The sequence below is a fragment of the Clarias gariepinus genome, chromosome 5 (assembly GCF_024256425.1).
Source record: "Clarias gariepinus isolate MV-2021 ecotype Netherlands chromosome 5, CGAR_prim_01v2, whole genome shotgun sequence".
Classification (NCBI taxonomy): domain Eukaryota; kingdom Metazoa; phylum Chordata; class Actinopteri; order Siluriformes; family Clariidae; genus Clarias; species Clarias gariepinus.
In genome coordinates, this window is record NC_071104.1 from 3,981,790 (window position 1) to 4,001,929 (window position 20,140).

Here is a 20,140-nt window from a genome sequence, read left to right on the forward strand (position 1 = left end):
CTGCTTTACCCGGACATCCTGGGATGCATGTGACGCATGTGACAATGTAACTTCCGGGATTGAGATATGCCTGTTCGTATCTTCGAAAGTTTGCAACTCGAATGTTCATATGTAGGGGACTTGCTGTATATTAAACCGATATTCTGTTGTTGTTGTTTTTTTTGTATAGGCAGAGACATCATCAATCTTGACGTCATACTCTGAGCGTGTCACATCGGAGCAGCTGCGAGTTGCCCTCAGACGCTGACGGGTGAGTGGGTGGGTGGGTCAGGTGTCGGGATCTGCACGCGGACGGAGCTGAAGGAAAACCTCTTCTAGTACCTCATGAAGCAGGATGAGATGTGCTTGTGACACTGGAATGGAATGAGTTGCACACTTGTAGAGATGCTGATTTTTATTTATTTTTTTTTATAAAAAAAAAGCAGTGATCTCTTATTTATTTATTTATTTCCAGAGCTGTGTGAAGTAAATATTACTTTTGATATTTATATAAACTTGTAAGTGCGCCCTCTGCCGACCAGCCATGAGCCACAGTCGGATTTTTATCTCCAACTTCCGCGTGTGTGTGTGTGTGTGTGTGTGTGTGTGTTTATACCTGCGTCACACAGCCGAGCCTTGTCGTTGAGCGAAGCCGAGAGCAGCGGAGGTGAAACGCGGTGTTATTGTTTCTTTTCTCTCGTCTTTAATCTTGTTATTTTCCCGAGTAAACAACAAACACTCCGTCATGGTGAAAGTGAGCTTTAATTCCGCTCTGTCTCAGAAGGAGGTGAAGAAGGACAGCGAGACGCTCATCCCCGGTGACAAGGTAACGATCTGCGGCTCGCACAACAAACGTTTTCACGCGCAAACATCAAAGACAGGCGCAGACTAAACAATAAGCTCGCGAGGTTCTCATCTCTGCCCCTTTGATCTCCGGATCTAAGCGTTAACTCTGGAACTCTGGAACTGTAACACTGGACTTTGATCCTGTTGGGGGTTTGATCTCATTCGGCTTCTCTCTCTGTAGGGTGCTTTCACTTCACAGCCTATCTAGTGCAGGTGTACAGGGAGGAGGTGTGATTTGGGAAGCTGCCTGTCAGACTTCTCTCTCTCTCTCTCTCTTATTTATTTCTTTGTTGTTGTTGTTGCTTCACTAATTGCAGGCTGAATGGTTCTCTAGTTAAAATGGCAGACTGGTGAAGGACGGCTTGTCCTCTCAAAAAGACAGGAAGGAAGGGCACTACACACTGGAGTACTTTGCTTGTTACTAAGGATATACTGTATATCTTCGATGCCTTTTATTCTGATTATCTTTTACAGTAATCAGATGAGTTCCACCCCAGCAACACGGACAGTACAACACTCTAGAACCTTGGCCCTGGTAGTGTAAGGAGAAACTCAGAACCCTTTATAGACGCGGCCCGGCGTGGAACCAGACTTTTTAAAGATCTATTCAGGAAGCTATCTATTATCCTGAATTATACAAAGAAGCGTCGAGGAACATTAATGAAAGATTAACACAAAGTAAACGCTCCTTATTTAACAGTTAGGAGTGGGACTCATAGATTTATATCATTAAAAAAGGGTTCTGGCTTTCAGAATTTCTCTTTCTTAGAAATGTTACTGAAAAAAAACCCCACAAAAATCTTTTAATAAGAGTGTTTAAAACTAACGCTTTATCCACTAAAGTTCTTGCTTTATAAAGTTCTTTCTTTTTTTCCTTTGGTACTTTACTTTAAAAGAAAACACTTTACTTTCTGGGTTTTTTTTTTTGTTTTTGTAAAGAAAAGCCTTTAAATCTACCTTTTTAAAGCTAAGCTTTCACAATTAATTTTAATAATAATAATAATAATAGCCTTTCAACTTAATATTAACTTTTGGTAAAAAAAAAAAGTTTTTAGTCATGATCATATTAACGAGTCTCATAGAAAGGAGTTCTACACTGGTTCTGTTTTTCTGAAGGAGTCTGTAAGTTTTAGGAACTTTAAATAAATCACATTTTAGAATCTTGACTTTTAAACCTAGTCTGTTTATAAAAATAAAAAAAAACTTTTTTGTATGTTTTTAGACCTGAGTGTTTTTATATTTGTTAGATTTTTTTAATAAAAAATTAAAATATATATTACATTACAGTACATTAGATTAATTTTTTTAGACATTTTTAAAATATTTTTTAGACTTCGGTAAAAGAGTGTGTGTGGTATAGTAAGTTCTTAGAAGAAAAGGTTTGAGTTCTCTAAGTCTCACACACACACACACACACACACACACAGTTTTTGAGGCAGGTTTAATGTGTGATTTAACATTCTCTTATCTGGGTGTTAATGTTTAACGAAATTCCGTCAGGAAGTTTCTGGATTGAGTTTCTGGATCCTGATTTCAATCCGGATTATTTTTTATGGTATGAGTGTGTAAGATTGTTGTTTCATTACAGCTGTGTGTGAGTGTGTGTGTGTGGAGTTAGGGGTAAAATAAAATAGATACATTTATTGTCTATTAATTCCTGAAACCGCCATTTTGACGTGTGTGTGTGCGTGCGTCTGTAAGGGAGCACTGTTTATACACACACAGCAGTTTCAGTTACATGCAAAGCAGCCGCGAGAAATACCGAGGTGAATACAAAACCTGTTAGGGCAAGTTTTTCATGCACATACAGTATCTCTCTCTCTCTCCTTATCTCTCTCCATCTCTCTCTCTCTCTCTCTCACACACTCATAAACACAAATGATGTAACACTTTTTCTGAAACAGTAGAGAAGAATGCTGATGGTATTTGCATATGTTTCTGTTTTAAACTTTGAAGTTTGAGTGTAATTAACCATCAGAATAAACACTCGCAGTTAAAGATAAAGTGAAGTTAAAGCAGCTGTGAGGAGAAGCCTGTGAAAGGATATTTATGAGAACGTTTTACAAAATAAAATGTCTGCTTCTGTTCACACACTGATTTGAGTCACTATAGCAAAAAGTTCAAATCTAGAACAAAAATATATAGTTACAAACACTATTGTGAGTTACACAACACAAATATCCTGTACACGTTTATGTACAGTTCCATTGTGGTTTCCTCCACATGTCCTTCCAGAAAAGACCATAAAATATGTACAAGACCTTTAAAACAACAAATCATTGTCTCTGTGCAGCTTCTCAGGCAAGAAATGTTCTTCCAGCCACTGACCATCCTGACTTACAGCTAACTAATTTCTGTTTCGGTAATCAGTAGACGCCGTCGAACTTTATCTAAGTAATAATTACAGACAGTTTCATTGCACGTGACTTAGGTGTTATCTGACATGATGATATCGAGGTGTAACAGTTCATAACCAGCTGCATTGTGCAGGAACGGGGTTTAGATTCATTACAATGTTTAATTACAATGTTAGCCTGATGCTAAGCATTCACTTTATAACGCTATAAATAATTGATTATAGACACATGTATTGTGTAGTGAGTAAAAAATTAAGCTGTTTTTTTTTTAAATATCTGAAACGCGATTTGTAACTCAAGTGTACAGTTTTAAATAGAGGAACTAAGTAATTGTACTTGGACACTCCCACCTTTAACACATCACGCATGAGAGAAGCACACACACGGTGTGATATCAGTGAATTATTCTATTCTGTTTAACGTACTGTATTTTTTTAACATTACGCAAAAAGTTACTCATCTGCTAATACTGACATGACCAGAGTAGGGTTTATTCTTTTACTACTGGATGATGCTTCATCAAATCAAGTGTAGTTTAATCAGAAGTTTTATTTGGTTAAAAAAAAAAAAATGAAATCATTTAAACAGTTTTGGGGCAAAACAGAAGCTAAAATACAACTTGTTTATTATCTTTAATATACATGTTTTCCTAAAGAAAAATTTACTTCTATAATGTGTTAAAAAAAATACACCCTAAAACTCAGACAGCTATAGAGCCATGTGTGTTTGTTTGAAATTTATTAAAATATTAGATATTTAGTTTTTAGCTGCATTTAGCATTGGCACTGCATTTGATTGCATATGTTAATATAATAATGCACAGATTGGCATCGTGTTTAGGAAAATAATCAACAAAGAGCATGGTTAAATGGTTAAAATAATTCATTTTCTTTCGGCATATCTGAAAAATACTGTTAAAAAAAAAGTCAAATAAACAACATTAAATATAGTTGCAAGCAGCGATGAGCGGGCCCAAGCACCCTGCGCCATTGCCACCCGGAGCACCAGAAAGACAGTGGGCACAGTGGGAAGATGCATTTAATAACCTACCAATACCATAATGACGTAATTTTATAAAAGTGGGAATTTTATGTTGAGACCTCCAAAACGCCTCAGATGCTGGAAAAAGCCTCACACTATGATGTCACTTATTATGATGTCACTCGGAAAGTCACTTTTCAGCATTAGTTTAAGGCGTCGTCATGGCTGACTTATTTAACATATCAAAAATCCCTCTAACATTTCGCATCCACAATGTCTTGAGATCACATCGGACCGGTTTCCTGGCGATCGTATAAAGTCCCTAGTAGGAGTAAATAAAAATCCATAGGGTGCGTTTTGTCAAATGACCCAAAATAACTGACTTTCTGTTGAGTTGAGCCCAGGACATGCATCGCAAAAGTTGTTCAGTTCAATGAGCTCTAAATGTGTATAATATACATACAGCAGATTCCAACATGTCTGCTGATTTTCATGATTTTTTTGAGCATGGTAAAACACACTAAAGGCCCTGGATGCTGGGGGGAGAAATACATTGATTATTAGATTATTAGACAAGAGGGCCCTTCACACACTGTGACGACATTGGGCTGATGTCATTGTGCTTGGGGCCTAATAACATGCATGAAAGGGTTAATAGACAGTACTTTGCGTGTTTAGTCCTTTATAGGTTTGTTACACTGTGGGATTTTGAGACACAAGTTCCGTGTATTATAGCAACCGCGTAAAGTCGTTGCCTCATCTGCTCTGCTCTTCTCTATTTTCTTACTTTTGAAGTTAATGAACGGGAGATTGTGTAGTGTTGTTTAGAGTTTAGTGTGTGTGTGTGCAAGCTGTACTCCGCCCTATTCTCAGGAATAGTCTCCAGGATGCGTGACCCTACTCAGTATAAGCAGTATAGGATGGCACGCTGCAGGCAGTCCGGATTGTGACAGGAAGGGCATCCGGCATCAAACCTGTGCATCAAAGATCAGATGAGGCTAAGTGGAATCCCCTCAGGTTAAAGGGACAAAGAAATTCTAAACAACAGTGTCCACCTGGATGCCCTAAAGATTAAAACAAAAGCATCCCTAAATCTTAAGACTCACTCGTTCTTCTCTATTTATAAAAAAAACTCCGGATGCTCAGATGGAACATCCTTTAAACACATTAGTGTTCTCTACCATCATGCGTAATATGTTAAAGGGGCAACAATTTATAATCACATTCACGTAAGATTCCTCCTCACGCAATCTCAGGGAGTTTTTCCTTCCCAGTGTCACCTCTGGTTTGTTCATTAGGGATTAAAATCCAGTCATTTGCATCACATTATCGATTATGAAGGGAGTAAACTAACAACATGGACGGAATTATCATGCATGTACGTTTTTGGAACATTTTGTTTCCTTTGCTAATAAAATGAACACACTAGTTTTTTAAGTCTGATGTTGCAACACACTGTATTGAGATGATCCTGAACATCTCTATTATCAACTATAGGTATGTTAGATAACCAGGGATGACAATATCTGTTTTTTCCAGTATTAAAAAAAAAGGACAAATGTGTTATAATAGTTATGCATAAAACATACGAAAAAGAGAGAGCGATTTAAATCTTAAAAAAAGCTACAAATAATGTATTAACTACTGAAGCACTCACAGATACAGTACCTCATGCATCTGAACAGGACGTGTGTATATGTGTGTGTGTGTGTGTGTGTGTGAGAGATTAGGTTGGGTTTTCTGAAGGATGTGCTCCGTTAGGTTCCCCATGTACAGACACGCTTTCTGTACAGATTGCAAAATGATCATCGAGCGCTTTAATGCAGATTCCACAGGGACACATAATTACTCATTGTTTTTAATCCAGCCTGTTTACGGGCGTGTCATCCTGTTCTGCCAAACAAAGCTTCCTTTTTCAGCCTCTCGTCCTGGAGCCTACACACACACACACTGTTATATAACCACTAGAACACTTTTATTCTACATGCACTACTTATGTTTTCTTTAATAAATAGATCAACTGTATAACGTTCAGTGAGTTTCAGGTGCGAGTGAGCTCTACACCCTGGCACCAGACCTACAGGAATGTGTTGTGTGTGTGTTTATGTCTCCAGGACCCCGAGGCGGCGCAGGTTGTGGGCCAGCCTTCACGGGCGTGGTGCTGGTGCTTCTACCTGGGATTGGCTCTCATGCTGTCGGGCGTGATCGTGGGCGGAGCTTACCTGTACAGATACTACGTGCTGGAGGTGAGGACACTGTGTGAGACTTTTAATATTCTCAGAAAAGAGAGAGAGAGTATGGCTATATTTTTTTAAGCACAAGTTTGTCATTTTGGTCTGTCTACACTATAAAAAAAATATAAAGAAATAAAGAAAGTAAAGAAGAAGCTGGCTCAAGATCTCTCGGGATACTGGATGTGTGCCCGCAGATTGCTGGTGGTTGTGAAATGTCTGATCTATTATTCATTTAAAACGGTATTGTTGTCTGTGTATCTGATGAGTAACTCTGAATAACGAAATATCACATACACAACAGTCGAGATGATAAAATGTGTGGCAGCTTTAATCGTTTAAAGGCTGATTCATGATTCTGCTTCAAGTCCACACAGAGCCGACGCCATCGGCCTCTGCAACTGGCCTACAGCGTTGTGAGCATTCATACGTGTGCAATGGTGTGTTTGTGTCGCTCTGCAATTACCTCACCAAACGGCTAGTACAATCCAACTCAATTGAGTTTTAAGCAGCTTCACACAATCAAAAGAAAATGATGGAAATGTGTATGAATCAAAAAACCTTGAGAGGAGCCAGGAACCCATCCTCATCTGGGTGATAACGGATGGCAGGGATTGATCTGCACTCATAGTGTGTGTTAGGAGGCTGGAAGTTCAGTAGAACAGGAGATGTGGAGAAGTTCATATGGAGTCTAGTTCGTTATTGGAGGTTCAGGTAGACTGTAGGAAATTCCAGTCCTGAACTATTGAGCGTCTGCAGGCACGAGTCCTCGGAGACACAGCTGTCTGTATCAGCCGAGGACAGGACCGTCTTCATGGAAAAGTGGAACCGTCCCCAGTCACCACACGCATCCCAGACAGACCACATGGGGCGTCCATGTGACGAGATCTCCAACCAGGAGCGGGACACCAGGACAAATCAGACAGGTCCAGAGAACATCTTCGACTTCCTCCATGTTCGGTTCGGATTTCAACTCGTTGGAAACACGTTGCTACCATGGAGACCGATCACAGTCCAGTGTTTGGGGAGGTGCACATCAGGCTACGCAAGACCCCTGGCATTTATTGAAACAATTCTGAAACAAAGTCTTGTTGATGCACCATGTGTGTTGTTAATGTAGATCTCACTTAAATTGAACACAAAGCACGTCTCCTAACATGTTGCTCCAAGAGTGCTGCAACTTTTTAACACATTACACCACTGTATTGTTAAATTCATAATTCTAGGTTTTTTTTTTTTTATAACAGCAGCTCTGACAGCGGCTCACGCTCTACTTCAACTTCAACTTGTCAAAATGTTTCCAGAGTACAGAATAAAACAGAAACAATGCCATGCTTGTGCACGAGTGTGCTGTAGCGCCCGTCCACTTAACACAGCATCTATTCAATAAACCAACAGAGACGGCGCGCACGACAGGGACATAAAGGGACACAAAGCGGTTGCACAAAGAGGGAGAACAGCACAAAGTGAACGATAAGAAAAGCAAACCGTGATGGTGTAGGTGTACGAGGACGAGCAAGACCCAACTAGAAAAATAGTTTGTTTAAACAGAAGTATGCAAGATTTAAGTCTAATATTAACGCTTTTATTTTAATATTGTTATTGTTTTTGTAGTAACAACTCAGTCATATTTTCACATATATATTATTTACCATAATGTGATACAGATTTGACTTTAAGATCTGTCTGTGTGTCTGAGCGCACAAGTCTGATGTTTCATCTGATCGGATCTGAGTCACTCTCATATGCATGCGGTGCTACTGTAGATCTGATACGTGGTCATGTGACTCAACCACGCAGATCTGATTTTATACGACTGTCTCTGCACACGTGCGCGGCGCTCGCTGACATTGCTGACGGGATTCATAGAAAACGTCTCTAAAACGGCTAAAGCACTGCGTTTGGGTTTCTTCCTCAATCTGGACCTCGGCGGATACAACCGACTGACTGCTCGCCGTCCTCCAGAGCAGAAAGCAGGTTTTTGCTAAAATCATATCCGTTATTTGAAACGAATAGGCGTTCACACAAACCTTCTGAAGAGGTGTTTGATTAGCATTTATGGAAGGAGTCTCCAGTGTCAAAACTTTACTGTTACAGTCTGTAATTTTTCACCATGGGAGCGTCTCCAGGACCGAAGAGTCAGTCACAAGACGAGTCGTGTGTTTCTTTAACGTCGAGAGAGAAGCAGATGACTGTTTATAGATGTGATAATGTAAGTGAGAACAGAAACTCAGTACAGTGTGACGATAGTTAAAATTAGTAATGACTGGGAAGGAGGCGTTAAGGGTTTAAGAGGAAATAAAACACTTTCTTTATTTTGGTGTGCTGTTACAGGACGATAACCAGAGTAACAGTCCCTCACTACAGAATCATTGATTATTTTCCTAAAACAGTATGCCCACAGACGTGTTCCTTGCATATGTTTTATTATCACATTATTACGTCTTACACGTTGTGTGTGTGTGTGTGTGTAGGAAGGCCAGGTGTTTGTGTGCGGTGTGAAGTACACTGAGGAGAACTACAGGATCCAGGAGGAGAACGATTACATAGTGGAGGAACCTGCAGTGGGTCTGCGTAGGATTGATGAGATCGTGCGCGTGCTGCAGGATGAGGAGGTGGCGCTCATCAACGTCCCGGTGCCCAACTTCAGCGACAGCGACCCGGCCGTCATCGTGCACGACTTCAAACGGGTGAGGAACATCTGCATGCGATAACACGCTTCAATGTTTTATTCAAATTATTTATTATTCTTTTTTTTTTTATTATTAACTACTACAGTGTTTTTTGGTGCGATGAAAAGTGATTGTGTTTTTAACATTTTATTACGCCATAGATTGTCATAACATAATGCAATAGAGAAACAATAGACATATGAAACATTGGCAAATATAATGTATACCTATTATAATTGTTTTAAATTAAAATTGTAAATTTATTCAAATATGTTTTGATTATGAATTAATCAGATTATAAAATATTAATAATTGATTAGCACTATAAGAATTATACTATTAATATTATTATTAATATACCCAGAATTCTATTATACTGTATGTTATACTGTAGTGTCATTCATTTAAAATACACAGTCATTTCTCATAATAATGTCCTGAAAAAAAAAGGATTTCTATGAATGAATCTTTAATCATCTAATTGGTGTTAAGAATGAACCTGATTATAATTTATTAACGGAATATGTTTGTTTTGCATCATATTTCTTTGTAGTTTGTGTCTGTTAATGTGTACACCACACGTACAGTTAAATGTTAATGTGTTTAACTATGGGATTTATCAATTCTAACCCTAATATACTGTGTGTGTGTGTGTGTGTGTGTGTGTGTGTGTGTGTGTGTTCTCAGAGGCTGACTGCATATCTGGATTTGAGTCTGGATAAATGCTACGTGATCACTCTGAACACATCCGTGGTCATGCCTCCTCATGACTTAATGGATCTTCTGGCCAAGCTCAAGGTGAGAAACTAGTTACCTCCCGTTTGTTTCTTCTCATTCTCTGTGTATTTCCTGGATTGCACTGCCACCAGCATGTCTGGGGAAAAAAAAAAAAGTTAATAAAAGTGAGCATGCGCTGTAATTTCTGGTTTACTAAAGAAGTGGAAGGGAACTTGGGCAAACTATGAAGACGGATTTTATGCTCTTTTTCATGATTTTATATTTCAACAAAGAGCATGACGTTCCCACTGCCTCCTGAAATATCACGGAACACAGCGTGAGTGCTGTCCAAATGGAAAATGTTCATTTATCAAGTTCATACTCCTTCCTGGCCGCGTCCTTGTCAGGTTCTCAATGCGTCCATCACGTAATCACGTGCTCACCAGGTCCGGTCAGACGGAGCCGAGGTACTCAGTTATTGGATACTAAGTTCTCTGGACGTGACAGAGATGCGCTGATAACCTGCTGCATCAGGAGCACGTAGTATGAACGTGATAGAGTCCTCTGTAACGTTGCACGAGCCTGAAGAGGTCGTTGTGAGAACTTCATAGACGTGGCAACAACGCAGTGGCGTCCCGATGACAACTCGGTCTTTCCCGTCTGCTGTGTGCTTGTAGTGCGTTAGTGAAGTCCCTAAGAGGCGTTAGTTACACAGTTTTTTTTAAACTTACAGTGGAACTCGTTGCGGAAGCGTAAAATTACGCGCGCACACACAACACACACACTCTGCAGTGCAAGAGAAAGAAACACACACACACACACACACACACACACACACACACACAGAGATATTAATTATACCAGTAAGAGATGAGCACTAAGACCCAGCAGGGGAGATGAATACCCGCAGTGCTAGAGAGAGAAAAACCTTTGGCTCAGTTTTGATCATGAGACGTTCGGCTTTAAATCAAGAAGCGCATGCGTGATACATGATCCTCGGTGCTTGTAAACCAAGACAATGCTTGTTTTCCAAGTCAAAATTTATTAAAAATCTTCGCTTGTCTTGCGGAACACTCGTAAACTGCGTTACTCGTAATCCAAGGTTTCACTGTATTTTGGGGGGACCTCCAAGGGAGACAATACTGCGTCCTTACCGGTTCCTACTTTGTTTCTGCCAAGTTATACAAGTTCCTACTGCGTTCACTCAATTGTTTGACGATGCAGGAAGACCATGGCTGAGTATGATGGGGTTTATAATATAAAAACATGTAACTTTGGGTGATTTGACCTAAAGTGTAAATGATGTTATGGTATTAAATTGATTAACTTGAGTCCCTGCAGTGTGTTTTAGTTCCACTTCCAAGGACGGGTACTAAACAAATAACGTTGCAATTATATTTAAAGTGCAGTAAGCAGTAGTGAATGTAGGTTTATATGTGTGTGTGTGTGTGTGTGTGTGTGTGTTTCCAGGCGGGCACCTACCTGCCTCAGACGTATCTGGTTCACGAGCAGATGATTGTGACGGAGAAACTGGATGACATCGAGCCCCTGGGGACCTACATCTACAAAGTGTGCAGAAACAAAGAGACGTACAGACTGCAGCGCCGAGACACCATACTGGGTAGGAACACACACACACACATACACACACACGATATGACTATATAAACCACAACACTCCTACATTCTTGCATTTCCCAATTTCCTGAGAGTCCACCACCTCCGCGCTAACGTTGTTGATAACGCACTCAGAACGCGGTGGAGTAAACACACTGTTATGTGCGACCATGACGTGTTCGCCGTGACGTTCAGCTACAGATAACACTGTGTCTTAGTGGAGATTTGTAAATGACTATATACACTTTATATACACTAACGACATTAGCATCACGTCATCACGACGGCTCACAGACGTCAGGACGGAGCCCGTAAAGCTCACAGCAGTTCAGACGGTAATACACGTGTATGGAGCTCAGGTTTGTTCACTACAGACTGATGTATCTCGCTTTTTTAGCACAAAAAGGCAACATGATGATGATGAACATGAGGATTTTAGCTCATCTTAACCAACTGTGAAAAACAAATTTGAAACTGGGTCACACGGGACAAAGAACCAGCGAGATCCACACGGTCTCGTGTTCTTATGGTTGTTTTCAGGTTGTTGCTTTGGCCCAAAAATGATAATAATCTGATTATTATAAATTCTACATGATTTCATCTTGCAATAATGAGAATTTGTTTCTGATAGTAAAGAAAATTTCTCTTTAGAGTTTTTTTTTCCCCTTTTGTAACAAACGTTGATCCACATAGTTGAAAAAAAAACTTTTTTTCCCCGATTTCTTTCTCGTAGTAAAGTTTTTTTTATCTTGTAGTAACAAGAGTTTTTTTTTCTTTCTCATAGTAGAGTTAGCAGTAGAGTTTTATTCTTATACTGAGGACAATTCTTTCTTTTGTATAGTAACCAGTGTTTTTGCTCATAGTAACAAAATTTGTCAATGCTTTTCTTTATAAGCCCATCAGCAATGATCATTTTTTTCTTAGTAACAAGATTTTAAAAAAATTGAGACTTTTTTGCAGTATTGAGATTCTCTTGTCTTAGAGTAATATGTGTGTTTTTGTTAACAATAAATTGTTACTCATGTCATGACGTGCTAAAGGGATTTAATTTTTTAAAGAATTAATTCTAAGTTGCTTTACGTCTTGTTTTTTTTTTTATTTATTACTCGAGCAACGTGATCCTCTTCATTCATTCAGCATGGTTTGAGTTCAGATTTCATTGCAAACAGCGATCACAGTGACGCACAGCGACAGGACGAAACTCAGCCCGGTCCTCCTGGAGGAAACCATCTGATGTCCAGTTAAAGGCAGAGACAGAAACTGCTTTGAAAGAAACTCACGCGGGTCATTACACAACATGTGTGTGCTAAACTTCTTAGAAAAAAAAGGAGAGACGTGTGTGTGTGTGTCTGGAACACGCCAGCGATACCAGTCAACCTGTGTCTCTAGCAGTAAACACTTCAAAAGTATATCAAAGTAATACAGAGTTATTTGCATGTCTTTTTCTGGTAGAAACACACGCGCAGACAAAAAAACACACACACACACACGTACAGTATGATACCTGTGGTTTCTGTTTCTGATGAACAGGTCTGCAGAAACGTGAAGCTCTGAACTGTCGCACCATCCGGCATTTCGAGAACAGCTTCGCCATGGAGACTCAGATCTGTGAGCTGTGAGAGAGAAACCGGCGGAGAGAGAGAGAGAGATACAGGGAGAGAAAGAGAGAGAGAGAGAGTGGTGTTTATTTTTCATGACACTTTCATTTTTGTCCCTTTTCTGATGTTCATGTTATGGGCTGTTTAAGATTTGCTTCAGTTTCCATTTCACTTTAAGCTTCTCTATTCATGGGTCACATGGTAGAAAATAATGTGTGTGTGTGTGTGTGTGTGTGTGTGTGTGGATAAAGAGAGCGAGCATGCATGTTCCATCAGGATAATATAATCTTCATAATTTTATCATTTGTTTATTGTTTTTCGCTGTTGATTTTTTCCTCTTTGCTCTGTAACAAGTTTAATGTTTTAGGAATTAGAGAAGAAAAAAGTAACTTTGTAGAAATCTATATTCATATACAAAACTCTAGATCAAATGTATATGTATATTTTCAAATTAACAAAGAATATTCTATCATGAAGGTTGACAAGAAAGTGATTTTGTACATCACTGTAACCTGTGGCTTTAACAGATGAAATAATGATGAATTATTTTAAAGCAGAATCAATTCTAGATTTGTTAAAAACATTATAAACACATTAATAATCAGGAAGTAAAAGAATTAAACGTGTGTAATTAAACTCAAAGTGTAACCATAATTTATAGTAGCCTTTCTGTAACATTAATAACAACAATAATAAAGACTTTAAACTGTCTTCAGGCTGTGTGTGTGTGTGTGTGTGTGTGTGTGAGAGAGAGAGATAAAAGAGTTGTAACTTCCTTCTTTTTATCAGAGAGCGTGCACATGTTCACATGTTTATATCAAATATATAAAGAGCAAATACACTCACCGGCCACTTTATTAGGAACACTCAGGCAGTTACCATACCATACCAACTTTATTTATAAAGCACTTTACAAACCCACACTGGACCAAAGTGCTGTACAGAATCAAATAAAAGACATAATAAAAAATAATAATAATAATAATAATAATAATAATAATATTAAAAAAAGAAAAAACAGCAACTATATAATAAGAACAAATGACACAAAGTAGAGTAAATAAGATAAGTAAAGTAAACAAATAAATCAAATGTCAGCATCTCGCACGTCATCAAAGGCTATGGAAAAAAAATGGGTTTTGAGAAGAGATTTAAAAACAGCAAGGGAAGAAGCCTGTCTAATGTGCAAAGGCAATTTATTCCACATTGTTGGAGCTGCAACAGCGAAAGCCCGATCCCCTCTAAGCTTACGCTTAGTTTTCGGCACACACAGGAGCAGCTGATCAGCTGACCTAAGAGAGCGGTAGGGCGAATATGGGTGAAGCAGCTCAGACAGGTAGGTCGGGGCTAGACCATTTAATGCTTTAAAAGCAAACAGGAGAATTTTATGAATATAAATGAATATAAATGAATCCTCAAATATACAGGGAGCCAGTGAAGTGAGGCTAAAATTGGGGAAATGTGCTCATACTTCCGTGTGCCAGTTAAAAGACGTGCGGCAGCATTTTGTACTCGCTGAAGTTGAGCATTGGAGGAAGCATTAACCCCCACATAGAGTGCATTACAGTAATCAATTCGAGTGGTGACAAAAGCATGAATTACTGTCTCAAAATGCTCCCTAGGGATAGCAGATTTTATTTTAGCCAGATTTCTCAATTGAAAGAAGCTTGATTTAACAACATCCCTAATCTGACTGTCAAACCTAAGATCCGCATCCACTTTGACACCTAAATTTGAGATGACTGGTTTCACATACTGGGACAAAGAACCCAGATCCACAAAAGGGTTCTCAGAAGATCCCCCAAAGACCATCACCTCTGTCTTTTTTTCATTAAGTTGTAAAAAAATTGAGGGTCAACCAGGACTTTATTTCCTCAAAACACCTAAGTAAAGGTCTCACCGAGTAGGCATCTTTCTTTTTAAGAGGAAAATAGATCTGACTATCATCAGCGTAACAGTGGAATGAGAGAATGAGTTAATCTAGTTTAAATGTTCTCACACACACACACAACCATACATGGTATGACATGGAGTAAAATGCTTGTTTTGACTTGAAAAATTTAGTTATATTTATCAAAAAAAAAAAAGTACAGAAGTGTAGATTATATTAGATTTCTGTATAACGTTATGAGACAGTAGTGTAAGTACACTCTGGGACGGCCGTGTACATCCATATATGATGATCTGTCCTCAAATAAGTTATAGTATTACCTCAGAGTATGTCATGAAAGATGATGATGATGCCTTCGATGAGGAACTGCCAGTTCTTTAGCCAGTGTTCCTATCTCAGATGCTTCCAGAAATGTGTTATGTACCCATTTATGTCAACACGAATAATGCTTTAAAAAATCTGAATATGTTTAGCTTTATATATTGTATTATGTTATAATATCTCCCTGATGCAGTTTCAGCATGACAGAGTGCCTCGAATTGATCAAGAAAACAAATGCACAAACCAGCAGCTGTGTAAACACATGTTAAAATAGAAACCTGTCTGTCAGTAAAGAATGAAAACTACACTTCCGTAAATTAAAATAAGATGAATCTTTATTAATTCCAGTGGAAATTACGGCTCTGACGAAAACACGCGCGCACACACATTCTTGTAATTATTGTGTGGACAGGAGTCCATCCCCATCAGTTTTGGGAACACCCCTTTCCAGTGAACCTTTGGGTGTGAAAAAAATCAGGCATGTACAATTAAATTCTCTAAACACAAATATCACTTTACAGTAAAAAAAAAAATGTGCTTGGTTTAACAACTTATGAGGACATATCAAGAACCAGTCATTAGTGGGGACCAAATTTGCATACACAGAAAATTAACTGGTTTTCATAATGTTGTAACCTAATTTGCATATAAACATATAGCTGATGTTAATGATGAGGGAACATCACTAAATAGCTAACTTGCATACACATTTATAATGTATATTGTATACACTTATAGTGTATAATATATACACACACACCTAGCCAAACCTGCTTTATGGGGACTCTGTATAAAAAGTATTAATAGACCAGATGGAAACACAAAGAAGAGTCTGTTTGCACTTTAAATGTCTTATAGGTAATAACATTTCTCTTTTGCATTTGCTCTCATGTACACTGGAGATGTATTGACATTATAGAGGGTGTTCATAACCCAGTCAGCAGGTGATTAAGGGGATGAAACATACTACTGAGAACAACAAACAATACTGTTGAGATGATGGAGATTTACCTGTTCAGCTGCTGATGATTGTGTAGCACTGTTGGCCTTTTGATGGTTGGTTGGTGCTGTGTCCTCTGGATGTTGTTAGCATGTTGTTGTTCCATATTCTGTAAATGTATTGGACAATTAAGAACATTTAGTGCGCTAAAAGTTAAACATACAACACAAGAATGTGCAATTCCTTATAAGAAGAAACATTGATTGTAATGATTAGGTTAGACACAGGTGCCTTTGAAGAAGCAGTGAGGACCAGCTAGTGAGGCGTTGGTGTGGTGCCATTATCCGCTTGCTTAGGCATTATACTAGACCGCAAAGTTTGTTGGTCCCTGGTCAAGCTGTCTGTGCGTTACAGAGGTTTAAGGTTTTTGCCTAAGATCAGGCCATGCAAGTCAAGCGGTGACTCCGAGTGTGTGTGGGGGCTGGGCGTGTTCTGGTCCTGGTGAAATGGCCACCTAATACAACAGCTTACCCTCGCTATTAAAATACATAGGAAGCACTGCGTCAATCCAGGCATTCTGTCTTGAGATCCGTAATCCGAGAGCTTAGCTTTTTTTGTCATCAAGGGGAATGTTTAATCTTACTAGATATTAAGCTTTGTGTGTACTCCTAAAATTGTGGTTTTAGAAAAATACTCTAAAGTATATTCATTTCAATAGGAATTTTGATTTCCTGTCAGGTCCAGAACAAACTTTTAATAACAATCTGACCAATCCGCTCCATTCTTACTTTCCCAGGAGTCAGGAGACCTCTCCATTATGACACAGGTTAGAGTGGTGTGTGCAAAAATAAAGAGGGATTGTGAGAGAGGTACAAAGGTGTTTTTTTTTTTTTGTTGTTGTTTTTTTTTGCAAAATACTTCTCCCTTAGGACACCCATTCATTTTCAACAGGCCATGCATTTTTTTTTAATGGACATGATTCTTTTTGAATTAGTTGAGATTTTTGGCCAGTTTTCAAAATAGCGTCTCATTTTCTGATGCAACACAAAAAGCCAAGCCATGGTGCTTGAAAATTTTGTCCCTATTCATTATGAGAAAAATAGGTCCAAAATCTTTATTTATTCATTTTTTTAATCAGTAGGAAATTATTACAGATTTTGAATATTTTTGTTTTCTTTTATTCAACAGATTATTTGACTTTCAAAACTGCAACCCTGATGTTAAAACAACTAAGGATGAACCATAACTATGATTCTAAAAACCAAACTAAAAAAGAGTGAAAATTAAGAGATGATTTAGGAAAGTAAAAAAAAATCAGTTAGACTGAGATGCATGAATCAACACACACTGCTCACACACACCTTTATCTGGACCGATGTGTTCCAGCTGTGATGTCTCGTCACTCTGAGAAGTTCCACACTGCACGGCGTCTGTGAGACGGCTGATCATTCGTGGCATTTTACCTTCACAAGAAAATATTCATATATTAATGTTAATGTTCAGTTGAGGTTTCTTGAGAATATTCTGTGTAAAACCCGTCGACGGACAGAAAACAAGTGAGCCTGATCTTAAAAACAGTGTGATGTCCACCAGGCCAGCCCTTTAGAGATGATAATAAAGGTCAGTATAAAAGCTGCTCTACTGAGCTGTGATGCTCCTCTCCGGCCCTGAGCTCCATCTCACAGACTTTAAACTCAACTCACAGCTCAAATCCTCCACTACAGACTTAATTCACAAACATTCTGCTGCTGGTTATCACCTGACATTAACTGTATGACGAGGAATAACCAGTGTTACATTAAACAGTAACTAATTCCAACTACAGGAGCCAATTTAATAGATTTAATCTGTTTTAAGAGTTTAACTCACCCTGTTACAAGTGTATACTAAACTGTCTCAGTTTGTCTGCTAGCATAAGTCACTCTAACATCGCCATTACTTTTATAAATCACACAAAAACAAACCTTAATACATGTAAATACTGACAATCACAGCTGTTTCCGTGGGTCTTCCGCGTTGACTAGGTGGGCGGGAACATCCGGGGCAGATGGGAAATGTAGTTCATGTCTAAATCCCACTCGATGTTTCCAAACCAGGTTGTTATCGAAAAAGACTACAAATCCGCCATGACACCGCTTATGGGTTTTATTCCACCGTCTAACAATAAAAAAACAATTTAAGGATTAAAGTTTGAATTTCCGTTAAGATAAATAATTAATAAATAAAACACGATAATTATCTGTTTTAACTTATCACTCTTTACCTTAATTTAATTATAATTTAATTATCTTTTTTGACAACATTACTGGTCTATGTGACTGGTCAATAAAAGTGACTTTTATTTGCACACCTACAGTTTCTGTTTATTTTTAACTTAACTTTAAAAACGTTAATATCTTACTAAACACATTTAAAATTAATAGACTCATCACATCACTGTGAGGGGAGCAAGTCCGCCGGCATGCGCGTGCACGCGTTTATTATATACTATACCTACTGCGCATGTGCTGATCACCCAGAGGGCTCGAAGTAAACGCCCGTAATGCGCGTGCGCAGTGCCGTAATTTGCATAAATTAGGTTCGCAAAGTGTGTGAAGCGGGTGTAAGCCCCGCCCCCTCGAAAAATACTGGTTCAAGGGGGGGCGACGTGGAGCAAACGATCACACAAACACACCTGTCGAGTCCAGAGGGTCATTTAATAAACATATACATATAATAAACATATACATAGGTTTATTAAGAGAATAAAGGACCTTGCTCAAGGGCAAGGGGATCTGGGGATCAAACCGCCGATCTTCCGATCAGTAACTCAGTGCCTTAGCCCTTTGAGCTACCACTGCCCCTCAGACCTATTTAATTAAAACTCTGAAAAATATTATAGTTAATAATTCCAAACTTTAGAATCATACAATTCACAATGTTTTATTTATTTATTTATTTATTTTTATTGCTGAACTGCAGGTGTTCCACTTTCTGTTGAGGTGACTGTTGGAGGACCTCCATCCAAAAAGTAAAAGCGGCATATGATTTAAAAAAGAAGTCCTGGCACTGTCCCTGTGCCAAAGCATGTCTTCATAAATTAATCGCAAAATGGCATCTTTTTAGTACTGACCGACATCTGTTCATGACTGCAGTAGTGACATCAGGCCAGATCCAGCTGTGAATAATCAAGAGACAGATTGTGCATCCAAGGCAAAGCCAGGTGAAGATGAAGGACATGCATATCCTCCTGATGATGCAGGCTTCGAAGGATGGTTCAGTATTTAATGGAAAAAAAAGCTCTTCCTGGCCCAACTACCTCTTCATTTGGTCACTGGTTCCAAATCTTTGCAGGATTTTCCAAGGCAGTTGATACCAAAAGAAACATCATGCATGGATTGTGCAGGGGAACTTACTGAACCACTGCTCATAACAGCAGATGCCAAACTTATCACTTATACTGGTGTTGCAAATGATGAGACATGTCAAAATATATAATCCGTATCTTCTTAGCAACACCAATTTAAGTTATGATTGACTGATGATTGAAAGCAATCAATAACAATATTGTATTTTTTTTCTTTAATTTTTTAGGCTTTTTTACATACTGATGGCAGATTTTGAGGTACAGCTTTTTAACTTCTCTGCTTGTGAACTTTTCATATCTGTAGTTGAGTGTTAAGAAAGAATGCGGTGCACAGATGTCACAAATAACCCGCTATGGGTGAACTGAGTTCAAAGTGCACTTTTTTAACAAAACTATAAACAAAGACAAAACAAAACGAAAACATTTACCGGACATGACAGCTATATAATGTATTTATTGAATGTGGTCTAACTGTAAATTGTCTAAAATTTACAGGGTGCCCCTCTTCAGCTTGGAGGAATTGATTGGGGGTATTCATGTTGATGGTAAGTGGTCCTATAATTGCTATGCAGCTGTGTTTGTGTGCTAAACACCACATTTGTTAATAAAGTTTTGTTTTTGTTTTTTAGTATGCACTCCATGTT

General features: G+C 38.6%; 1 protein-coding gene and 1 long non-coding RNA gene across 4 annotated transcripts; one reads left to right on the forward strand and one right to left on the reverse strand.

The window, feature by feature from the left end:
* Nucleotides 1-578: 578 nt before the first annotated feature.
* itm2bb (integral membrane protein 2Bb) lies at nucleotides 579-13,709 on the forward strand. The gene is made up of 6 exons (XM_053496107.1): nucleotides 579-805; nucleotides 6,278-6,409; nucleotides 8,869-9,084; nucleotides 9,754-9,864; nucleotides 11,254-11,404; nucleotides 12,931-13,709. Exons 1-6 carry the CDS (start codon nucleotides 725-727, stop codon nucleotides 13,017-13,019), a joined length of 780 nt encoding a protein of 259 aa, XP_053352082.1. The 5' UTR covers nucleotides 579-724; the 3' UTR covers nucleotides 13,020-13,709.
* A 960-nt stretch (nucleotides 13,710-14,669) lies between these two features.
* Nucleotides 14,670-18,301, reverse strand: LOC128523913 (uncharacterized). 3 transcript variants are annotated; one of them, XR_008360469.1, is made up of 4 exons: nucleotides 18,137-18,301; nucleotides 17,512-17,613; nucleotides 16,222-16,319; nucleotides 14,670-15,666 (listed from the first exon to the last, which is right to left on the reverse strand). It is a non-coding gene; the product is annotated as an uncharacterized LOC128523913 (long non-coding RNA). The 3 variants fall into 3 exon arrangements; XR_008360468.1 differs by having other exon boundaries at nucleotides 18,115-18,301; XR_008360470.1 differs by lacking the exon at nucleotides 18,137-18,301 and adding an exon at nucleotides 18,020-18,125.
* Nucleotides 18,302-20,140: the final 1,839 nt, after the last annotated feature.

Coding starts and splice junctions, on each gene's coding strand:
- itm2bb (XM_053496107.1), top strand. CDS start 725: ATGGTGAAAGTGAGCTTTAATTCCGCTCTGTCTCAGAAGGAGGTGAAG. Junction 9,085..9,753: donor TCGTGCACGACTTCAAACGG/GTGAGGAACATC, acceptor GTGTGTTCTCAG/AGGCTGACTGCATATCTGGA. Junction 9,865..11,253: donor ATCTTCTGGCCAAGCTCAAG/GTGAGAAACTAG, acceptor GTGTGTTTCCAG/GCGGGCACCTACCTGCCTCA.